Raw genomic sequence first — 22,588 nt, forward strand, 5'->3', positions numbered from 1 at the left:
AGTTTGAGAACTTGCCACCATATGCTTACATTGGCAGCGCTATACAAACAGCTCAGTAAGGTTTCATAACCTTGGTATATCAGTGTCTCACAGCTGTGTTCATGTCAATGTGTGGTGGTGTCTTGCTGAGTGGCATTCATTATTGTGGTTGCGTGTTTTTGTGCGCTGTCGCGAGAATGTCTAAACTTGAATTAGAGCAACAAACATTAAATTTCTTGTTAAAAGAAATTTAAAAACTTGGCAAGAGTGGAAGTGAAATCAGGGACATGTTAGTCCAAGTTTATGGGGATAATACCATGAATAAAATGGCAGTGTACACGTCGATTAAACGTTTTTCTGAGGGGAGAGAATGCATCACTGATAAAGAGAGGTTAGGGCAGCCAGTAACGAGCAGAACTGACGAAAACATTGCAGAAATTCATTGAATTGTGCATCAAAATCGTCGGCTGACTGTGAGAAGCATAGCAGACCAAGTAAACATCAATAGAGAAACAGGAAAATCTTAACTGAAAATCTTGGCATGAGAAAGGTCTGTGCAAAAATGGTCCTAAAGGAGCTCTTGCATCACAATGCACCAGCTCACACGGCACTGTCTGTGAGGGAGTTTTTAGCCAGTAAATAAATAACTGTATTGGAACACACTCCCTACTCACCTGGCCCCCAGTGACTTTTTTTTTACCCAAAGATAAAGGAAATATTGAAAGAAAGACTTTTTGATGACATTTAGGACATCAAGGGTAATATGATGACAGCTCTGATGGCCATTCCAGAAAAAGAGTTCCAAAATTACTTTGAAGGCCATTCCAGAAAAAGAGTTCCAAAATTACTTTGTGGACTAGGCACTGGCATCGGTGCATAGCTTCCCAAGGGGAGTACTTCGAAGGTGACCGTAGTGATATTCAGCAACAAGGTATGGAGCACTTGTTCTAGGATGAGTTCGCGAACTTAATTGTCAGACCTCATATTTCTATATCCACAAAAGTCTGATTTAATTTGTAAGTTCTTAGTTTTGTTTTCCATCTAAGCCATTTTTTAAGATCACAAGTCCTAGTATATGCTGATTCTAAAAGAAATATCATTCACAAGAAACACACTTCTGATCACTATATCTAGATACTGAGTCAACAGAAAACCTTATGTGCTACCAACAAATCAAATATTTAAGCAGATGTTTGTACCTGCCTTTATTAACTCGCCAATGATAATATACCCCTGTACAAGAGTATTCTAAAACAGCAATGAAATGTTGTTATAATGTATGACATAACAATATACTTAATAATGGTAAAATTTCTCCTTTTGTACATAAAAAGTATAATACATAAACAGCTCACAAATTCAAGATTATAGATTAGGAAAGTCTTAAAAATCCCACAATTCAAATCTCACCACAATCAATTCAATGGGACTATCCAAAGCCTGTTGTTCAGAAATCTGCCTGTCAAATAATTAATTTGGATTTGGAAATGCTTTATAGGGAGATTTTTATTGTCATGCCATTTGGCAGAGTAGGATTTGAAATACATTACAACAGAAACTGACTTCATAGCAATTTATCAGGTACACAAGCTCCATATAACTAATGACTATATGCTTTAATACAGAACAGAAAAGGCTGTATTCAAATGTGTTACCCACCCATGATGCAAAATTTCACCAACATAAATCTAACATAAAGACAAATTTATCTCTACTAAAAGAATTGCTGTAAGCATTTTAACCATTACGACTTAAAACCACTGTGGAATTTCAATTATGAAATGACTTTAGTGACCATCAGATGAAAATCTTCCAATAACCAACATTTTCACAGAAACAGGATGGAAGTAGTACAGTTCAGTTCTGAATAGGACTGTCCTGTTCATCTCACCAGATTGATCAGCCTTCTCATCGCATGTTCATGAGAGCAAACACATTCACAGGGATCGAATCCACCTTCTGCCATGATTATGCAGCTTGATGTAAGTTGACTGTTTAGGAGGAAGGAAAAAACATTATAAGACTACCATTCAGTTATTTTGTCTTGAGCTATGAAAATTTCATATATTGTATAGATTCACAATAGCTATCTTAACTTAGTTCTTATTTATTAATGACCTGTATCTATGAATTTATTACTACTCTTTTATATGAATTGATTTATTATAATGAATTATAAATCTATGCAAATGATTGAATACCCCTTCTGCCATTAGACTGATTTCCTATAAAAGCGAATGTCTTCAGATGCTCTGTACTGGCTCCACCTGGGAAGCCGATGATGCCAGAGCCTTACTCTGCTTAATTACTTATTTAATTTTGTTAGCTCCAGTACTGCTATGGACTGGAGTTATTTATGTCCCCCCTAAAACTCATATGTTGAAGCCTTAATCCCCAATGTGATGGTATTTGGAGGTAAGGGCTTTGGGAGATAATTAGGTCACGTGAGTAGAGCCATCATGAATGGGATCAGTGGCCTTAAAGGAAAGAGTTGAGAGAAATGATCTCTCTTCTCCACCATGTGCTGGTACAGCAGGAAGGCAGCCCTCTACACACCAGGGAGAGGGTCTTGCACCAAACAATGAATCTGCGGGCACCTTGATCGTGGACCTCCCAGGCTCCAGAACTACGGTGGTTTGCTATCACAGCCCCAGCGGACTAAGACAACTTTGCTGCCTTTATCCTATACAAATAAAACCCTCGGAAAGGAAAAAAATGAGTTATCTAAAAGGATACACAGGGTTCTCTGGGTTTGTTTGGTTTTTTTTTTGGGGGGAGCAGGGGTTGGACATGAATTAACATTACTTAACATGACAAGGGACAGAAAATAGCTGGGAAGGATTTTGTTTTTTTTGTTTTTTCCCCAGGGAAGGTTTTAAAAAATAAAATAACAAGTAACAGGCCAAGATGGAATACTATCAATATTTAAGAGGGAACAGACAGATCAATGCAACAATTCATAAATTAACTTAAAGGAACTACATTTATTCATTCAAAAACTATTTAGCACCTTTGCATGGCTTTAGAAATATAAAAGTGAACAGAAACTGACATGGTCCTCACCCACAGAATGAGAAAACATACTCTAATGGTGTTCACATTCTAATGGTGGAGACATATACTAATCTAAATATTTTTAAAATTATAAATACAAATTTGTAAATGCTACGAAAGAACCAAAACACTAAAAAGACAACTCATAGAATGAGAGGCAACATATCCAAATCATGTATCTGATAAAGATTTACTATGCAGCATACATAAAGAACCCCTCTCAGTAACAAAAACAACTCAAAAATGGGCAAAGGGGGCCGCCCCGGTGGCTCAGGCGGTTAGAGTTCCATGCTCCTAACTCCGAAGGCTGCCAGTTTGATTCCCACATGGGCCAGTGGGCTCTCAACCACAACGTTGCCAGTTCAACTCCTCAAGTCCCACAAGGGATGGTGGGCTCTGCCCCCTGCAACTAAGATTGAACACGGCACCTTGAGCTGAGCTCCTGCTGAGCTCCCAAATGGCTCATTGGTTGGAGTGCATCTTCTCAACCACAAGGTTGCCAGTTCGATTCCTCGACTCCCGCAAGGGATGGTGGGCAGCGCCCCCTGCAACTAGCAACGGCAACTGGACCTGGAGCTGAGCTGCGCCCTCCACAACTAAAACTGAAAGGACAACAACTTGAAGCTGAACGGCACCCTCCACAACTAAGATTGAAAGGCCAACAACTTGACTTGGAAAAAAAAGGCCTGGAAGTACACACTGTTCCCCAATAAAGTCCTGTTCCCCTTCCCCAATTAAAAAAAAAAAGGGGGGGGGCAAAGAGCCTGAACAGACATTTCTCCAAAGATACACAAATGGCCAATAAGCAGATAAAAAAAATGCTCAATGTTATTACTCATTAGAGAAATACAAATCAAAACCACAATGAGATAACCTTTCACACCTATTAGGTTGACTATAATAAAAAAAATAGAAATAAGTGATGTGGAGAAATTAGAACCCTCCTGTATTGGTGGTGGGGACGTAAAATGGTATAGCCTCTCTGGAAAAGTTTGACGGTTCCTCAAAAAGTTAAACAGATAAGGGGAGGTGGGGACTGGAAGGCGAGTGGAGTTGCAGGCAACCTAAGCTGAGAAGTCTAACTCTCCAGAAGTAGGAAATATCAATATAAATGCTGACCACTTCAGAGTTTTGTCCACTGTGTCCACATCTTTTTCTGAAAATTGATTGTCTTTCATGTTAGAGAACTAACTGCACATATCCAACACAGAAAACCCTGAAAGTAAATATACTCCACCCTTATATGTAGCGCAGGAACCTATCTTAGTCACCTCTGTCTGCAAACACCTCCCTCACTGCTTAAGCCACAGCAATGAATACATATTTACTGAATTTTGACAATGTTTATTTTCTCTGTATCTATATGTACCAGGAACATGTAAATCCATGAGAATTTTAAAGTATACTCAGTTTTACTTAGCCTCCAGTAAAATGAGAAAATGTATTTATAAATAGGACATTCCTCAATAGTGCTATGCTTCTATGGAAATTTCATCATGTAAACGTGAGCGTTTTAAGTACTATTCAGTTTTCAGATAATAGTTTCCACTTTAAAAATACCTTTCTTTTTTTTTTTGAAAATAGAATGGAAACAAGTTCTCTTTTAGCTAGGACCTCAGAACGAGTGTCAATGCACACCAGCAGCTAAGCACGAGAGCGAAAAACTTAACCAACCCCACCCACATTTAAATCCCATGGTGTCCAGAGACATCAAGAAGCTGCTCTGGCCTGGGCAAGACAGAACCTGGGTTACTGAATTACAATTCTGATAAATCAGCCGAGAAGAGTCCTCTGACAGAAAGTAATTTAAAACAATGCTTTTACCTTTCATGTTTCAGAGGAATTTTTCACCTCCCCGACACATATCCCTAACATGACAACTGTTATATAATACCAAAGGCATGGGTTTGACCCCTGAAGACATCTGCTTTACTGCAATTGGTCACAAAAGGTCTAAGTGATAAAAATATGAACAGCTTGCTAAAAAAATTCAAAATAATCCAGAGCAGGAGGGAGAGAAGTAAATATGGGCACAGATGAAATAGATTAAATAAAACTGGCTATGAGCTGATAAATACTGAAGTTGGATCCTCAGGGGTTCCTTCACAATTTTACTTTTTTACATTTTTGAAATTTTCCATAATAAGTGTTGACTATTTATATATCAGTATTTTCCTATTATAATTACTATCTGTGATAGCAATCTGATTCTGGGTCTGAATTCAGCAGGAGTTTATAGGTGACTTTTTATGCAGCATACAGGACAAAACAGATGCACACATGTAAAGATCTCAAACCACCAACTCCTAAACAACCCTTAGCACAGAAAAAGCAGTGAAATAATGCACACTATGTTGGGAGGGCAAATAAAATCCCCCACCGTCCTCAAATCCAGGTCACTTCCTCCATCCACTACAATTAACAAAACTTTCCTGGTAGAGTTTAGCTGTGATAAGTCAGTTGAGTCATCCTGTTTCTGTATGTGCTGAGGGAATTTTCCAGGCTGTTAATGAATTTATTGCCTGCTGTTAGAACCTTAAACACTGGAGCCCAAGCTGGGTGGGTTTAATTTACTTTACATGACCCTTGGGGAATCAAATTTAATTGCCTGCTTATAACTTTGGAAAAGGTGAAAAAGTAGATACTGTAGTTTCACAATAGTGTTTTCTACAATTATGCCATGGAAGTACATGGTTTGATTCTTGGGAAATAAACTTCTCAAACGTGTTTCTTAATGAGGCCGAACACTCTTAGTAGGAAACAGTAAAACAGCAACGTTATCAGTGTTACATATTTTTACCAGGTGTCAATGGTATCCCCAGAAGTACATAGAGTAAAATGGAAAATGTCAACCTTCCCGTTCCTCTCTCCCCAATTCTCCTCCCTTCCCCCAGAAGGACCACAGTTAATAGTCTGGTGCGAATACTTCCAGGTCTTTTTATATGTATTTACACCCTTAATGTAAATAGATATACATGGGTTTTATGAGATCATCTTATGCATGTTCTGCAATTTATACGTGTTCTGTAACACAAAAGCCTTGGAGACCTTTCCATACATAAGGCTCTACTTCATTCTTTTTCACGGCCACATACTACTCCAAAACATGAACATACAATTTTAACATTCCTTCAGTAGAGATTACTTAGGGCCTTTCCAATTTTTTTTGTTAATACAATGTTGCAACAAACGTCTTTGTGCCCATATTTCTATAGGACAGATTCCAAAAAATGAAGTCTTCAGGTCTTAAAGACATTCACAGGAAGCCTTTACAATTTTAATCCTATCAACCGCACACAGTACATAATACAAATTGTATAGCATATTAACTAAGTACATATTATGAACTGCATAGCATATTAACTACATACAACATTATTACTATCACTAGTCGCACAATAATATAGATATATTCAATTAACAAATGTTTGCCAGGATATCAGGACCAAAATGTTATCTTTTTTTTTTTTTAAGATTTTATTGGGGTAGGGGAACAGGACTATAAGGGGAACAGGACTTTATTGGGGAACAGTGTATACTTCCAGGACTTTTTGCCAAGTCAAGTTGTTGTCCTTTCAATCTTAGTTGTGGAGGGTGCCGTTTAGCTTCAAGTTGTTGTCCTTTCAGTGTTAGTTGTGGAGGGCACAGCTGAGCTCCAGGTCCAGTTGCCGTTGCTAGTTTTAGGGGGCACAGCCCACCATCCCTTGCAGGAGTCGAACTGGCAACCTTGCGGTTGAGAGCCCACTGACCCATGTGGGAATCGAACCGGCAGCCTTCGGAGTTAGGAGCATGGAGCTCTAACCGCCTGAGCCACCGGGCCGGCCCCAAAAATGTTATCTTATTGATTATATTTCCTAATTATAAAGAGGCTGTGAGGCTTTTCAAGTTTACATTTCTTCGTTTTCAAACTCTTTTTGTCTTACTGATTTTAGGAGCTCTTTATATTATTGAGTATTAACATACTGCTGTATCATAGTAAAATTGAGAACTTTTTATAGGTTGTTTCCCTTCCTTCTAGGTGGCACGAAAACCAGATTAATAAGCGTTTATTTTCACATATTTTTCTCAACTATTTATCTATCTTCTCAGACTACTAGCTAAAGAGTTAAAATTGCAAACCACAGAAAAATAAATCTAAAATCCAACACAGCAATTGAAAATAACAATCAACAATGACATGAAATATTGGGAGAGTATTTTCGTTTTCTTTAATGTTTTAACACACTAATTTTTTTCAGGGACATAGTAGAGGAACTGAAAGTTAATGATAAACCCTGAATTTTCTTTTGACAATTTTACTTCGGCTCTTTTATATTCGAGCTATTTTTTGCAGCCACAGGGGTTAAGAACGCACATGTGGGGGAAAAACAATGTCTTCAAACAAAGCCATTAAAGATTTAGGGGAAAAAGTGTTTATAGTGTGTGTGTGTGTGTGTGTGTGTGTGTGTGTGTGGTGTGTGTGTTCATTTTCATTCCTTTTTCAGAAGAAAATATTTGATTTGGGACATGTGCTTTTAAGAAACTATTATATTCTAAATTTCTTTTCTATAAAAAGATACATTATAAATACCTAGGGGTAACAAAAATTGCCAAAATTTAATGAAATGTCAACACAGGTTTCAAGATTTAAAAAGTACTTTTCAAATATGTTAGGTATGTTTGTAACATGTTGAAAAATAGTAAGGATTTTAAAAGTGCTTTTAACACATAATTCTTGGGAGAATCAAGAATTTTAAAAGCAAATAAACCAATCATATGATAAATTAACCCATAATAGTTCTCACATTACTTTGAGATGGAACTACTATTACATGACTTTTACCTAAAATGACCTTACTTGTTTATTTACCAATGGCTACAAATTTCCTCCCAGTAGATAAATGTAACAGAATCAAGAAAAAAATTAAAAGAAAACAATAGGACTAAGAATGATGTGGTCCTGAGATCTGAGAAAAAGACAAAACCCTGAAGACGATTAAAAATTAAGGGCTAGGTGGACTCTGGGTGGTGAACACACAATGGGATTTATAGATGATGTAATACAGAATTGTACACCTGAAATCTATGTAATTTTACTAACAATTGTCACCCCAATAAATTTTAAAAAAAAGACAGAAAAAAAAAAAAAATTAAGGGCTAGGCCTGGTGGCTCAGGCGGTTAGAGCTCCATGCTCCTAACTCCGAAGGCTGCCGGTTCGATTCCCACATGGGCCAGTGGGCTCTCAACCACAAGGTTGCCAGTTTAATTCCTCAAGTCCCGCAAGGGATGGTGGGCAGCGCCCCCTGCAACTAAGATTGAACACGGCACCTTGGGCTGAGCTGCCTCCTGGATTGCTCAATTGGTTGGAGTGCGTCCCCTCAACCACAAGGTTGCCAGTTCAATTCCTGGAGTCCTGCAAGGGATGGTGGGCAGCACCCCCTGCAACTAGCAACAGCAGCTGGACCTGGAGCTGAGCTGCGCACTCCACAACTAAGGCTGAAAGGAAAACAACTTGAAGCTGAACCGGCACACTCCACAACTAAGATTGAAAGGACAACAACTTGACTTGGAAAAAAGTCCTGGAAGTACACACTGTTCCCCAATAAAGTCCTGTTCAAAAAAAAAAAAAAATTAAGGGCTAGTAAGCAAAATGTAAATAAATGTCTTACGTCTCTAAGGGACAAAAGACTTAAAATAACCGAGTCTATAAAAAATTTTTGAAATAGGTAAAGCCCAAGGGAAAAGATAATTCTCAAAAGAGGTACTATAGCTAATTAACATTTTTTTAAAGGTCACTTTAAGTCATCCAATAAATGCAAGTTAAAATGTGAACTTTCACTTAAACACAAAACACAAAAAAGTACAATGAAAGTTTAGTCATACATTAATTCTACAATTTACGACAACTCTTCTGGAATGTAATTTGTATCAAGAACTACAAAAACGTTCAGATCAAAGACATGTGTCTTATCTGTGGCTTTCTTTAAAATATTCCAAGGGAGAGAAGGGGACAAATCTTCCCTACAGAATTCCAAACAACGTTAGATTTATCCCCCTCCAGGAGGTGAAGCTTAACCCTCTCTCCCTTCCTTGAATGTGGACTGGACTTAGTGACTCATTTCTAAAGGATAGAATACAGAAAGAGAAGGTAACTTTACAGTAGAGAAACCTAGCAAACACTACCTTAACCAAAAAAAATCAGATAAACAACATTAGTGATAAGTCATGTTGATATCATGTACCCTTTGATATGATGTGATGAGAAGGGCACTTCACTTCTGTGGTATTCTTCCCCAAAACCATGACACCAAGTCAAATCATGAGAAAAATCATCAAACCCAAATTGAGGGGAATTATACAAAATATCTAACCAATACTCCTCAAAACTGTCAAGGACATCAACAACAAGGGAAGCCTACAAAACTCACTGACCAGAGGAGACAAAACAGACTAACACTACTTATAAATGATAAAAATAAATAGATTACTGCTGATATTTTACCTACTATCTTAAGTGAACAATATTGGGTAATTCACTATTAATCTCACAGTCATCCACTGTTCTCCAGAAATTTTGGGGATCATCCTCCCTGTAATTCTACCAAGAGGCTTACAAATTAACTTTGATTTGAAGCACAGCGAGGCATTTCTGTCCTTCCATGAAGCATCCAACCCCTGTACATTTTATGACTTGGAGCCTCTGGCTGCCTCGGCTTCATTGTGCTCCCAACATACACTGAATGAAAGGTCTTTTCCTTTCCTTTCCTTTCCCTATTAAACAAATCCTCCCTGGTACCCACATCAAAACAGAATGTCGGCTTATCCTCTACACACCTCAGATTCATTCCTTACTTTAAAAAAAAAAAAAAAAAAGGCAGTTCTAAGAACCCAAAATTTGATTTTTCAACTTGATTTTTCCTTTATTTTTTTCAAGGCTGAATAATAAAAATATGTACCCTTATTTAACCTCCCTACTCTTTTGCCAACCTCTAGTTTCCCCTCTTCAATAAAGGTAGTTCCCTGTTCCTGCTTCCAGGAGCAATACTGCTAAGAATTTCACTTCCCTCATAAGCAATGAGTCACAAACCCAGTATGCTCAATGTGAAATTCTTGCGGTTAAGGGGGAAAAAAGTAGAATTACTATATGTTTACAATTTAAACCTAGGAAAGAATTACTCTGTTTTAAAATGATTACATTGGTTCTGTTAAGGTGATCAGATGTTTTTTCTCATTTTCCTAATTGTCTACACTACATTTTACTTTCTGAATTATATATTTACATATGGGTATGTAAACATGTACATATATGTACATGTTTACATACACATTTAAACAAAATATTCTACACAAAATGAATACTAAAGGTTCATGTCAAAACTCCCACACATTAATAACTTAAACACAAATTTTCACCTGTGGAGAAAAGCTTGCAAATGGTTTAAAACCTTAAGAATTTAGTATTTAAAAATAATTTATTATTGGTTGCCTATGAAAAGGGGGCCTAAGTGGCAAGGGAATACAGAAATAGTAAGGAAACTTTTTATTCTATACCGTTTGTGTCTTCTGAACTATTCACAAAATAATAACTTTTTAAAAGAATAACCTTACAATGAGCTTCTTGTTTTTCCCCCTACCAGAACCATTAGCTCTAGGGACAAATAATCTCAATTTTCTCTTGAACTGAATGTGCTATATTGTCCTAACTCTCTATCTGACCCTCTGTAATCACTGAATTTTTGGGCTACAGTTAATATATAATAAAAAAGATTCTAAACTTTATGAAAAATGTGTTACAAAATGAACCAAATCCCATCATTAATGAGAAATGACCAAATATAAACAGACCGTATAACGGATACTTCTAAAGCCAGCCTTTGTCCTAAATCTGAAGTAATCATTCTTTACAAAATCAGTTTTCAAAGTTTACCTTTCCCTTCCTTCCCCTTTCCACCATCTGGTGGAAGCTTTAAATTTAGAGAATCAAAATAATGAAACAACAGTGTATGTAACACCAACTATTAATGTTGGTATAATGCTTTGTCAAATTGAGTTTAAAATAAAGGCAAATGGAAATTCATTTTTAAAATACACATAAAACAGAAGGGAAAAAAAGAAAAAAGATAAGGACTAGACTAGTTTTGTTTCAGGTGTTTTTCTAAGGCACATGCGGAATCAAAGACATCTAGATGCATACATACAGCTGGGATGGCAAGCAGAAAAAAGAAGGTGGAGACAGGGTAGGGAGAAGAGATAACAGTATATCCAGCAAACAAGAAATCAATTTTTCTTTCTAGAATTTTCTGAACATGCCAATCATAAAATATATTTATATTTATATATAAAAACTTGAATCACAGGGACTGGTGGCTCAGGCAGTTGGAGCTCTGTGGTCCTAATGCCGAAGGCTGCCAGTTCGATTCCCACATGGGCCAGCGGCCTCTCAACCACAAGGTTGCCGGTTCGATTCCTCAACTCCCGCAAGGGATGGTGGGCTGTGGAAATAACAACGGCAACTGGACCTGGAGCTGAGCTGCGCCCTCCACAACTAAGATTGAAAGGACAACCTGACTTGGAAAAGTCCCGGAAATACACACTGTTCCCCAATAAAGTCCTGTTCCCCTTCCCCAATAAAATCTTAACAACAAAAAAACAAAACAAAACAAAAAACCAACTTGAATCACAAATAAATGAGGAAGGAATCAATATTTCAATAAATGGTCCTAGGGAAATGGTCTGCTAGCAAGTAAGGAAAAACACTTATCAGCAATTCTAGAAGATAATTTAGGTGAATATTGTGAAGAACTTCCAAAAGATACATACAATGGAAAATATCAACAAATTTACAACGTAAGAATGTGTGCATAAAAATAAATAAATAAGTAAAATTAAAAGAGCAAAAGAATTAGGGGAAAAAATTCCACTAATATGGCTGGCAAAAGACAGATTAATAACAGCATATGCAAACAGACCCTTAAATAAATTAGAGACTGCATTTGATATCACAAACTATAATAACTTTTATGGGAATACAAATTCGGAAGTTAAAAACGCTCGTGTCCTCTGAATAATTCCACTTCTAACGTTCTATAACAAAACAAAACAAAAAAAATCTGGGGCGGCCCGATGGCTCAGTTGGTTAGAATGCAAGCTCTGAACAACAGGGTTGCCGGTTTAATTCCCACACGGGCCATTGAGCTGCGCCCTCCACAACTAGACTGAAAACGACTTGGAGCTGATGGGCCCTGGAGAAACACACTGTTCCCCAATATTCTTCAATAAAAAATTTTTTTAAAATCTAAGATGTACAGAGATGGTATCATAGCTTTATAATAGTGAAATATTGGAACAATCTAAATGTCTGGCTAAAAGGGAATGTTTAAATTACAATACTGTGTTTCCCAGAAAATCAGACCTGGTTGGACAATCAGCTCTAATGTGTCTTTTGGAGCAAAAATTAATGTAAGACCCAGCCTTATATTATGTTACATTACATTGTATTATGTAATACGGGTCTTATATTATAGTAAAATAAGACCAGGTCTTATATTAATTTTTGTTCCAAAAGACGCACTAGAGCTGACTGTCCGACTAGGTCTTATTTTCGGGGAAACACGGTACATACTGTAAAGTATTATGCAGCCAAATATTTCATTTTCTTTCATAATGACATGGAGAAATGATCACAACACTATATAAAAGTATTCTAAATAGGATATAAAAATAAGCACAGCACATGCAAATAAGTTTAAAAACACACACTCGAAAAAATTGAAACATACCAAAACTTTAACATTGGTTATCCCTTGGTGATATGATTTTACTTCTTACTTTGTACATTTTATTTTTCAAATATCATACAATGATCATATATTACCTCTTATAACCAGGAAAAAAAATTCGGATGCAGCAGCTAAGTCCAGGAAAACTTAACTCAGATTTTTCAATAAATAAATGGCAAAAAGTAAGTAAAACGTTAAGAGATGGCAGGGATATGATTACAGTTTGAGAGGTTTAAGAGATATCAATCAAATGCCACGTATAGACCTTGTTTGAATCCTGATTCAAACAAACCTAATAAAGGACATTTCCTGGACAATGTTCCTGGAACAACCAAGAACTCTGAACACTGACTGGATTAAATGACATTTAGCAATTACTAATTTTTTTAAACATAACTACAATGTCAATTATCACATCTAAAGAATTCTTATCTTTGAGAGGTCCCACTAAATAGTTTTATTTAAAGAGATATAATGCCTGGGATCTAGTTGAAAATAATGCTGCAAAGGGGGCGGTATAGACAAAATAAAACAGCCATGAGTTGAATAACTGTTGAATCCAGTTGATTGGCTACAGATGGATTCATTATACTATTCTACCTTTTAGTACTAAAAATTTCAAACATACCACTTTTTAAATACTTTTTTATAGAAAAACGAAACAAAAACTCCTTCACTCCCCGCCCCCCTTCTCCCACCCATGCAAACATAGGGAGGGCTCTTCTAGATAAAGGGATAACCAAGACTAATTCAAGGTTAGAATGAAAACTCTCTACTGTGATTTTACGAAGGTGATTTACAATGAAATCACGTTTTCAAATAGCCAGTCAAATCTTTACAGTGATCAAAAATGATTATCAAAATCTTCCCATTTAAAAATTACAAATAAAAACCCACAGCAAGAGCAAAACACAAGTAACAATTTAGAATGCATGCAATTTGTTTTTATAAGACAGAAAATAGAGATGCTGGCCAATGAAATGGGGAACTCAGAAGTGTTCTAAAAAGAAGAAATGGGGAACTCAGAAGAGGCATTTATCTAATATGCATCAATGCTATTGATTAGAGCTCCAAAGTTATAAAACCATAGAAGTGAATCATATGCCAGAAACTGCTGGAACTGTCCCCAGGACATTCAGGAAAACTACACTTGAGTTCGCTCTCCCTTTTTAACCTTATTCACAATTATATATTGCAGGGGTAATTACTCACCTCTAAAAAAAGTATTTTTCTAGAAATAGCTTCCTGACCCCAAGTTTTTACCCAGTAGCCAATCAGAAAACTGATCAACCAAATGAGCAGAGATAGCCCAAAACTTGGGCTATATTAAACAGGGAGAACAAAATATTTGTCTATCAATTTCAGTATTACTATCATATTATACTATACACTAAGGTACTATAATAAGTAGTTGGGATGACTTTTATCAGATGACCCAACATCTCAAGGTAACAAGGTGTTCAAATTCACTCATATACTTTTTTGCAACATATTAATTTGCTTTATTCTTTTATCAGAAACAGACCTCAAACATAGCTATAGCTAATAATAGTTTTATTATTAGCTTTACTAACTACTTTCACATCCTAAAAACCACCCTTCTGACAAAGTCAAAGCAGGAAAATGATTCCTGCTTTAAAATGAGGAAAATAGGTTCAGATAAGCTAGCAATTTAACTATGACACATCTGGTACGAAACAGACCTTGGACAGGAAGTCACAATGTAAATTCCTGACCAGAACTCATTCCATATCTGTTCAATATGACCAACTATGCTAGTTACATTTATTTCACCCCTATAAAGACAACTGTAGAGCAGTACAGAAATTAGGTAACTATCAGTTGACTTCCTATTACTTCTTATTAAAGACACATTTTTCTCTTAAACTACATTTGCATCTTTGATGAGAAGTGGGCAAGGAAAGGATGCAGATTCAAATTCACATCAATCAATCGTTATTTGTTTAAAAATGTGATAAAGCTACACCTGGGGGAAGTTGAAGACATTTTAAAAATTTAAATATTGAAATAAACCCTAAATATCACAGTTCTCTGTGCTTAAAAGAGTTAAGACTCCCTGAATTCTATCATGGCATTTTTTTTTTTTAATTCTAATTTATAGCCAAGCAATTATAATTATAAATTCCTTATAATATTCCCTATACTGATCCAATAAGGTAAACCTATATTGTTCCATCCAGTAGCTGTTTATAAGAGATAAAGACAATAAAAACCACCTCTGAAATTCTTATCATAAAATGTTTTTACAGGATAACAAAATGCTTAAAGACATGGGTGGCACAGGCGGTTGGAGCTCCGTGCTCCAAACGCCGAAGGCTGCCTGTTCAATTCCCACAAGGGCCAGTGGGCTCTCAACCACAAGGTTGTCAGTTCAACTCCTCAACTCCCGCAAGGGATGGTGGGCTCCGCCCCCTGCAAAAGATTCAACAGCACCTTGAGCTGAGCTGCCGCTGAGCTCCAGAATGGCTCAGTTGGTTGGAGTGTGTCCTCTCAACCACAAGGTTGCCAGTTCACCTCCCACAAAGGATGGTGGGCTGCACCCCCTGCAACTAGCAACGGCAACTGGACCTGGAGCTGAGCTGCGCCCCCCACAACTAAGATTGAATGAACAACAACTTGACTTTGAAAAAACCCTGGAAATACACACTGTTCCCCAATAAAGTCCTATTCCCCTTCCCCAATAAAATATTTTTTTAAAAAAGGAAGCTTAAAGACACTCTTTCAGAGGCCACATTATTCAAAATGAAGAGACTAGAGCAAGCTAGAAAAACATGACAACAAATGTTTATTTTCCATACAGTAGAATGGGAATGTATGCAGGAAATAAGCTCGCATGATCAGAATGTCTTTGCAAGGTATCACTGTATATAGATCAGGTATAGATTAGAGGATGCCAAGTCTTCATTTATTCATATTCAACAAATCACAACTTCACAAATAGCACTATTAAAATTTGGGGGATACACCAGGTCTCACCCACTCATTTAAAGAGGAAAGAACTGATGTCCAGAGAGTTTCAGTGACTTAGCTGAAGTCACACAGCAGAGAAGGGATTCAAACCTATGTCGTTCTCACTTCTTTCCTGAAATGGATATAGCTAACAAGTCCACAGGGAACTAAGTAAGTGACAGAAGAGTTCTGAGAAGGATACAGAAAAAATAAAAAGCAGCCCTTACTTCCAAGTGCTGGCAATCAAGTTAATTATTAACTATAATTAATTCATATGACAATAATATAATTACATACCAATTAGCCAAAATAAATGTCACAGACAAATGATTTCTGTGATAACCTCTGGAGAAAGCTCAAATTCAAAGAAAAGGAGAACTACTTCTCTCCTATTAAAAGCTTAACTTTCAAGGTCATCAAGAATTTTCTTATTTCCTTAATCCCCCATGTCTCTGCAGCACAGGTCTCTATTAAAGGTCCACCCTGGGGCTGCTTATCACTTTCCTGGACATTCTCAGTTAATGTGATCCTATTTTCCTATGTCTTAGACATTGCCTTCTCTTTCCTCAGTGACCCTTTTATTCCTTACCAGTATTTGATCATATTCTAGGAATCACCCTAGCCATGCTTGCTAAAATATCATGGGATAGCAAAAAGGAATACACCTTAGGTAAATCATTGAAGTTGTGGCACTACACTGAGGAATGGATAAACTGCTTAGCTTCTTTGTGACTTCTTCAGTTTCTCTAACAAACAGGAATGTTAACTGAAACTATTCATTTTAAAGGGTTGTTGCGAGGATCAAGTGAGAATTTGTAAGAGTGCTTTATAAACTGTAAAATGCTCTGGGCCAATTCAACTCTGAGCCCTTAGATTTGATATGTATTTTCAACCCTCAAGCCCAAGTTCTTATATACTGCTTTGGCGTGTTTGTATTCCCCTGGGGCTCAGCTATCACTCTTAGGCATAAAAGGGAAAGGGAAAAAGAAGTCTTCTGCTCTGAATTTTAGTTCCTCACCTAAGGATTTCTTGTCCTTCCCTGGTAGTTCCTTACTCCTGGTACAATCCCAAAGATTTTCTCAAGGTCCAGAGGTAAAATTTATTATAAATGGTCAAAGGAAAACTTTTCAATTGTTTATATTCAATATCATAACCCAAAGTTTCACATTACGGAAATGTTTTCTAAAATTTCTACTCAAGAGTATTTAATACACCTGAAACTAAAAGGAAAAAAGAGTATTTAATAGTCATATTCTGAATTTAAAAATTTAAACTCGGGGTAAAAGGTCTCTTTTTCGTAAGTTAAAAACTGAAAAATTCAATAGAAAATGATATAAAAATTCCATACTATGTGATCCCAACTCAGTGGATAAGTTATTTTATAAATGTGAAGAAAGCAGTTTTCAACAACTGTATTACCAATACTAGTGTGTTGTGTGTTGTGAAATTGTGAGGTACATACAAGTAACATTAAATGCAATATTACCTTGGTTTTTAAAAAGTATGTTGTAAGATAAAACAACAAGATAACAGCCAGAACACTGCCCTCTAAGTCTGGTGCATACACCATGAAGATGCTTACTCTATCCCTAACTTGAAGACCCTTTATTAACTGTTAAATTTTAAAAGCGCTGCACCTGTCACACTTGTCAATGCATGCGGTCAAGCAAAAACCAGCTTCATTCTGTAGTTTTTACAAAGCTGAGACTCACATCTGTGCTTTGAACTAAATTTAAAAAAGGAAATGAAAATTCATTATGAAAATAAGCAACAAGGTAACTTTCTCCAAAAGTACTGAAGTTTAAAATGTTAAAACCAAATATAAACCCTACTATACCCCTAAAAATAGGTTTTAGTTTAGTAAAATATACTTATCCAGAGTCGAATTTAATTTTAAAAGCTATACACATTTATAGTTTTAAAATTCAAACATAGAAAGGCTAAAAAAAAAAAATAAACAAAACCACAAAAGTAAAAGGTACTGTCCTCTCCTTAGAGGCCGCTATTAAAATCCTTCATGTAAATTTTCTAGGCATTGCAAGTGTATGTATGCTGTTTGTATTTGTTGAATTATGATTAAAATTGCTACATTTCAAATCATTAAAGTGTCTTAAACATGACTTGTTTTGTAATTAAACTGGTTGCTCTAATTTTTCAGTTTGAGTTAACTATTTAAAAGCATGGTTCATTGCAATATTTATAATGGTGAAAACTGGAAACTACATTCATGCCCAAAATTAATCAATTTTATTCAAAATATCTCATAAAATATTGCCAGTTAAAATCAAGGTTAGAAAGTTTCTAAGGCTATGGTAAAAAGCTCATTAAATTAAACTAAAAAAAAAAAATTAGGATACAAGCTTATGTGGGTTTACATCTCATTTACACGAAGATGAATTTAAAAAAAAGACTGGAAGGAAATACATGCATAGAGATGACTTCTGAGCGAGTGGATTGTATTTTGTTGTTGGCTTTATATATTACGATCCTTTGCAGCTTTTCAACGAACATGTCTTGTGTTTATAAAAAGGGGGCTATTAGAAATGCATATCCAGGGGCAGCCAAATGGCTCAGTTGGTTAGAACGTGAGCTCTGAACAACAGGATTGCCGGTTCAATTCCCGCATGGGCCAGTGAGCTGCGCCCTCAACTAGATTGAAGACAAGCTGCCATTGAGCTGCTGGTGGGGCGGCCGGATGGCTCAGTTGGTTGGAGCACGAGCTCTCAACAAGGTTGCATGTTGGACTCCCGCAAAGGATGGTGGGCTGCACCCCCTGCAACTAACAACGCCAACTGGACCCGGAGCTAAACTGTTCCCTCCACAACTAAGATTGAAAGGACAACAACTTAACTTGGAAAAAGTCCTGGAAGTACACATTGTTCCCCAATAAACTCCTGTTCCCCTTCCCCAATAAAATCTTTAAAGAAAAAGAAAACAGACTTGGGTTCAAATCCAACTTTCTGCCACTTGCTATGTCTCAGTTCCTTCCTTTGTACAATGGGAATAGGAATAAGTACATATGAATTGCTCTACAGTTAAATGAAAAACACATGAGTTTTTCGCTTAGTACATGACATACAGTGCCCCCCAAAGTGATAGCTATCATTACTAATATAAAGAACCAATCTCCCAGAGAAAAGCCATTAAAATATTAAGGCATTTTATTAGGATATAAAATTTTGATTAAAGTTTAAAAATCACCTGAAACACTTATTGAAAATGCAGGTTCCTGGGACCCATTCCTCCCAGGGATTAATTCTACAGGTCTAAAGTAGAATGTGGTCCAAACATTGAGAATTATTGAAGTAGGAGAATCAAGACACTGCCTTATAAAAAGCTGAAAATTAGGGTTCTTCCATAGAAAGAACTGGTCTAAAATAGACAGTACGATTCAAAGAGGAATACTGACATATTCACCAACTTCACTCATTACACCCATATTAATTGAGTACCTATTACGCAGTGAAAAAGACAGACAAGGTCTCCATTTTGGGAGTTTAATTCCTACTGTAGGAAACAGAATATAAAAAATAAGGAAATTCCAGATACTGACAATTGTTAGTAAAAAACAAAAAAGAACAGAGAGATCATTGGGGGGCAATCTCCTTGAAGAGGCAACATCTGAACTGAGACCTGAATGACATCAAGGAAATAGCAGCAGCAAAATTTGGGAGAAGAGTACGGAAGTCCTGGGGTATAGCAAGCGCAAATGCCCTAAGGCAGGAGCAAGAATGGCGAGTTCCAGGACCAAGCTAGCGAATCTGGAACACAGGAAGAAACTGATGTGGCCCGGCTCCAGAGTAATGATCTAGACAGAGGGACACAAGGTGAGATAAGAGTGGAAAGTAGTGCCAAAACTTGTAGTGCCTGGCAAGCCTTGGTAAGGAGTTTGGATTTTATTCTGAATGTGACAGGAGGCTTTCAACAAAGGGGTGATATAATCTGATTTACATTTTAAATGATCTCTAAGGCTGTAGTAAAGGGAATGCAGCATAAAAATGCCTAAGTGGAAGCAGAGAGAACAAGAGGTTAGTGCGATAGGCCAGGTAAGAGATGGTGATAGTTGGCAAAGGTGGTAGTAGTAGAGGTGGGAAGAAGTGGACAAATCTAGAACGTATATTGAACATTATAATTTAAAGGCAAATCAAAGAAAAAGAACTAAGTCACATAAAGAATAGTAAGCCTCTAGGACTAATTACCCAAGAGATACAGAATGAAAATTGAGATTTAAAGGTTTTAGGTAAGTTTATGACTAACAGACACCCAAATGGGTTATCAGCATATTTAGGAGACTTCGTAGTATATATGTACTTATCCTTTGAAGTTGAGGTGACGGGAACATTTCCTTCTCTTTTGGCACCACCCATAAAGCACTGGATTGAATGGGCAAACATCCAAGACTCAACGTTTAATAAACCATGTTAAGTGTGATATAAAGTAAAATCTTTCAGGACTTTACTGCTGCAGGCCCAAACAAATGGGCAGCATTGGGAGCACAGTGGAGCAAAGGAATAGAACTAAATTAGCAAAAACTTTTTAAATTTCCATATTGTCAGCACAGGTTATTGTTTGCCTGCTTTCCCAAGAGTTAAATAAGCAAAGCCTTACTTTGCCATACAATGCATATTAATTTCTTAAGTCTTACAATATCATTATAGATACTTGGAAGGAAATCTTTTAAAACCACGATTTCAATTGTTATGGTCTAGCAAACAGTGAATATTCCCTAAAAGTTAAGGTCCAAAAGTCCATATTTGAGAAAACAGGTTACAGAAAAACGTATGTGGTATACCATTTTTGCATAAAATATACAAGTACAAAATATCTGTCTGGAAGGATATAAACTGCTGCTAACACTGGTGATCTATGAATGACAGGTATACTGATGACTTATTTTCTTCCTTTTTTGCTTATCTGCCTTAATATTTTCCCCAATTACCACAAATTATTTTGTATAAGCAAAAATATTCAGTTACAGGTTAGCATAAAAGGTAAAAAAAGAACTTCAAGAAAACAATTTGATTTGTCTAAATCAGCAGGATTCCAACTGTGGTATTAAGGAAAAAGATCTCAACTGCCCACAAGGGAGGAAGAAATTTGTTAAGAGCTCCATGTTATACCACACAAGAACATACCTTTCAAGGGAGTAGTCTAAACTCATAAGAACAGGATTTGATAAGGGGCAATCAATTAGCACATACTTCTGTTTTTCTTTCTTGCCGTTTACCAAAGAAACACCTCAATAAATGAGTTCTCTGGAGGAAATGTTCTTTTTAAAAACCAAGTTACGACAAAAAGGAGGTTTGGTCAGTCTTCACGTCTCCTTCGTTCCCTCGGGGAACACGGAGGGTGGCAAGGCTCAGACCGAACAGGCTACACTAGAGGAATCTGTGCGGCCAGTCACCTGAAGTGGAAAGCAACACAAGCTTCCTGCAACCTCCACAGAACTGGGCAGTGAGAACACTTCCTAAAGGTCTCACCACTAAAACACCTGAAAGGTCTACGCTGTCCAAGTTACTGCAGGCACAGCTTCCAACGATTTCTGACAGTAACACACAAGAACTGGAAGGTCTCTGTTCAATAAACACAGGTATTATGTGCTTAAGGCTCATCTGACTCTCTTGATGCAAATCCAAGACATTCTCTTAGTAAGGCCATTATCTTCGATTTTGCAAACTAGGACAAACTGAAAACATACTGTTGACTGTCTACAGCTAACAAACATCACTATGGCTAAAATCCTAACAGAGAAACAAGCCACTTTGAAAAACTTTGGCTTTAAATGGCAGCATGGGACTTCAGGTACTAAAGTAACCAGTTTATCATACATTATCTGTCCGAATAAAAGGTGCTACCTCTTTACTGTCAGTTCCACTTCCTGAACAAACAGAAAAATGGAAATCCTTTAAATTTGCAACACACTAAAAAGATAAAAAGCTCCCACTTTCTGGATGACAGCTTTCCTGTTTCATCAATCACAACAAGACGCATCCTAGTGACTTCATCAAACCCGGCAAGAGCTGAGGGACAGACGTAAATGAGTGTGTGGATTTCAGGATTTGTAGGTTTCTCCTTCCAGCTATGACTCTCTTCTTTTTACTCCATTATACGCCTCCACCCGAGTTGACTGTCTTACCCTAAAAATAAAACCACCCGGGGCTACCGTTTCACTTCCCTGCCAAGCCTGGACTCTGGCTTCCTGCAGAGAAAGCCAAATTGCAGGCTGTCTGCCTCAGTCTTCGCCGGGAGACGCGGGCTCGGCAGCAGAGGGTTTCTCCCGGTGCAGAGCCGCCAGCCAGCCCGGCCGGGGAACCGCGGAGCCCGAGAAGGAGTCCCGCACTGCCGCAGCCACCGCAGTCCGCCAGAGCCTGGGGAACCTCCGGGAAAAACAGGGGTGAAGGGAAGGTGGGCCAGCTAACCGTGTTGGGAGATGGGGAGACACTCACCCGCCCAGACAACAACCGACGGGGCGGGGAGGATGGGAGCCGAGACCAAGGCTCGGCAGATAGACCGCCTGGAGCTTCCGGAACGTTGCAGCTGCTCCGGACGCCGCCGCCGCTGCTGCTGCTCCAGGCCGCCGGCTTCCTCTCCTCCTGTGTTTTGATTCGATTGACCACGTCACTCTTAGCCACGAGACCCGGATCTGCCCGCTCCCGCGGGCGGCGGCGCAACAGATAGCAGCTGCCTGAGACCCCAGCGGCCCGTCTGCCGAGCATGCGCGCGCTCCGCGCCTGCCCAGTGCATCCGGGGAGGCGGGGCGGGCGCGAGCGCTACGGGAGCGAGCATCACGCTATTCGTGGAGCGGCGAGCGGAGGTTGCAGTTCCG

At 37.7% G+C, this 22,588-nt stretch overlaps 1 protein-coding gene across 2 annotated transcripts in view; it reads right to left on the reverse strand.

Moving 5' to 3' along the window:
* SMIM14 (small integral membrane protein 14) overlaps positions 1-22,464 on the reverse strand; it is a 58,592-nt gene extending 36,128 nt beyond the window's left edge. Inside the window, exons 1-2 of one of the 2 annotated variants that reach the window (XM_019751960.2) lie at positions 22,209-22,464; positions 1,871-1,970 (exon numbers count right to left, since the gene is read on the reverse strand). In XM_019751960.2, coding sequence (XP_019607519.1) covers positions 1,871-1,945 — 75 coding nt within the window. In that variant the 5' untranslated portion in view covers positions 1,946-1,970; positions 22,209-22,464. Of the gene's footprint in view, positions 1-1,870; positions 1,971-22,181 lie in introns of both variants that reach the window. The other variant, XM_019751959.2, reaches the window with a different exon arrangement.
* Positions 22,465-22,588: the final 124 nt, after the last annotated feature.

Source organism: Rhinolophus sinicus, linkage group LG02, assembly GCF_036562045.2.
Source record: "Rhinolophus sinicus isolate RSC01 linkage group LG02, ASM3656204v1, whole genome shotgun sequence".
Taxonomy (NCBI): domain Eukaryota; kingdom Metazoa; phylum Chordata; class Mammalia; order Chiroptera; family Rhinolophidae; genus Rhinolophus; species Rhinolophus sinicus.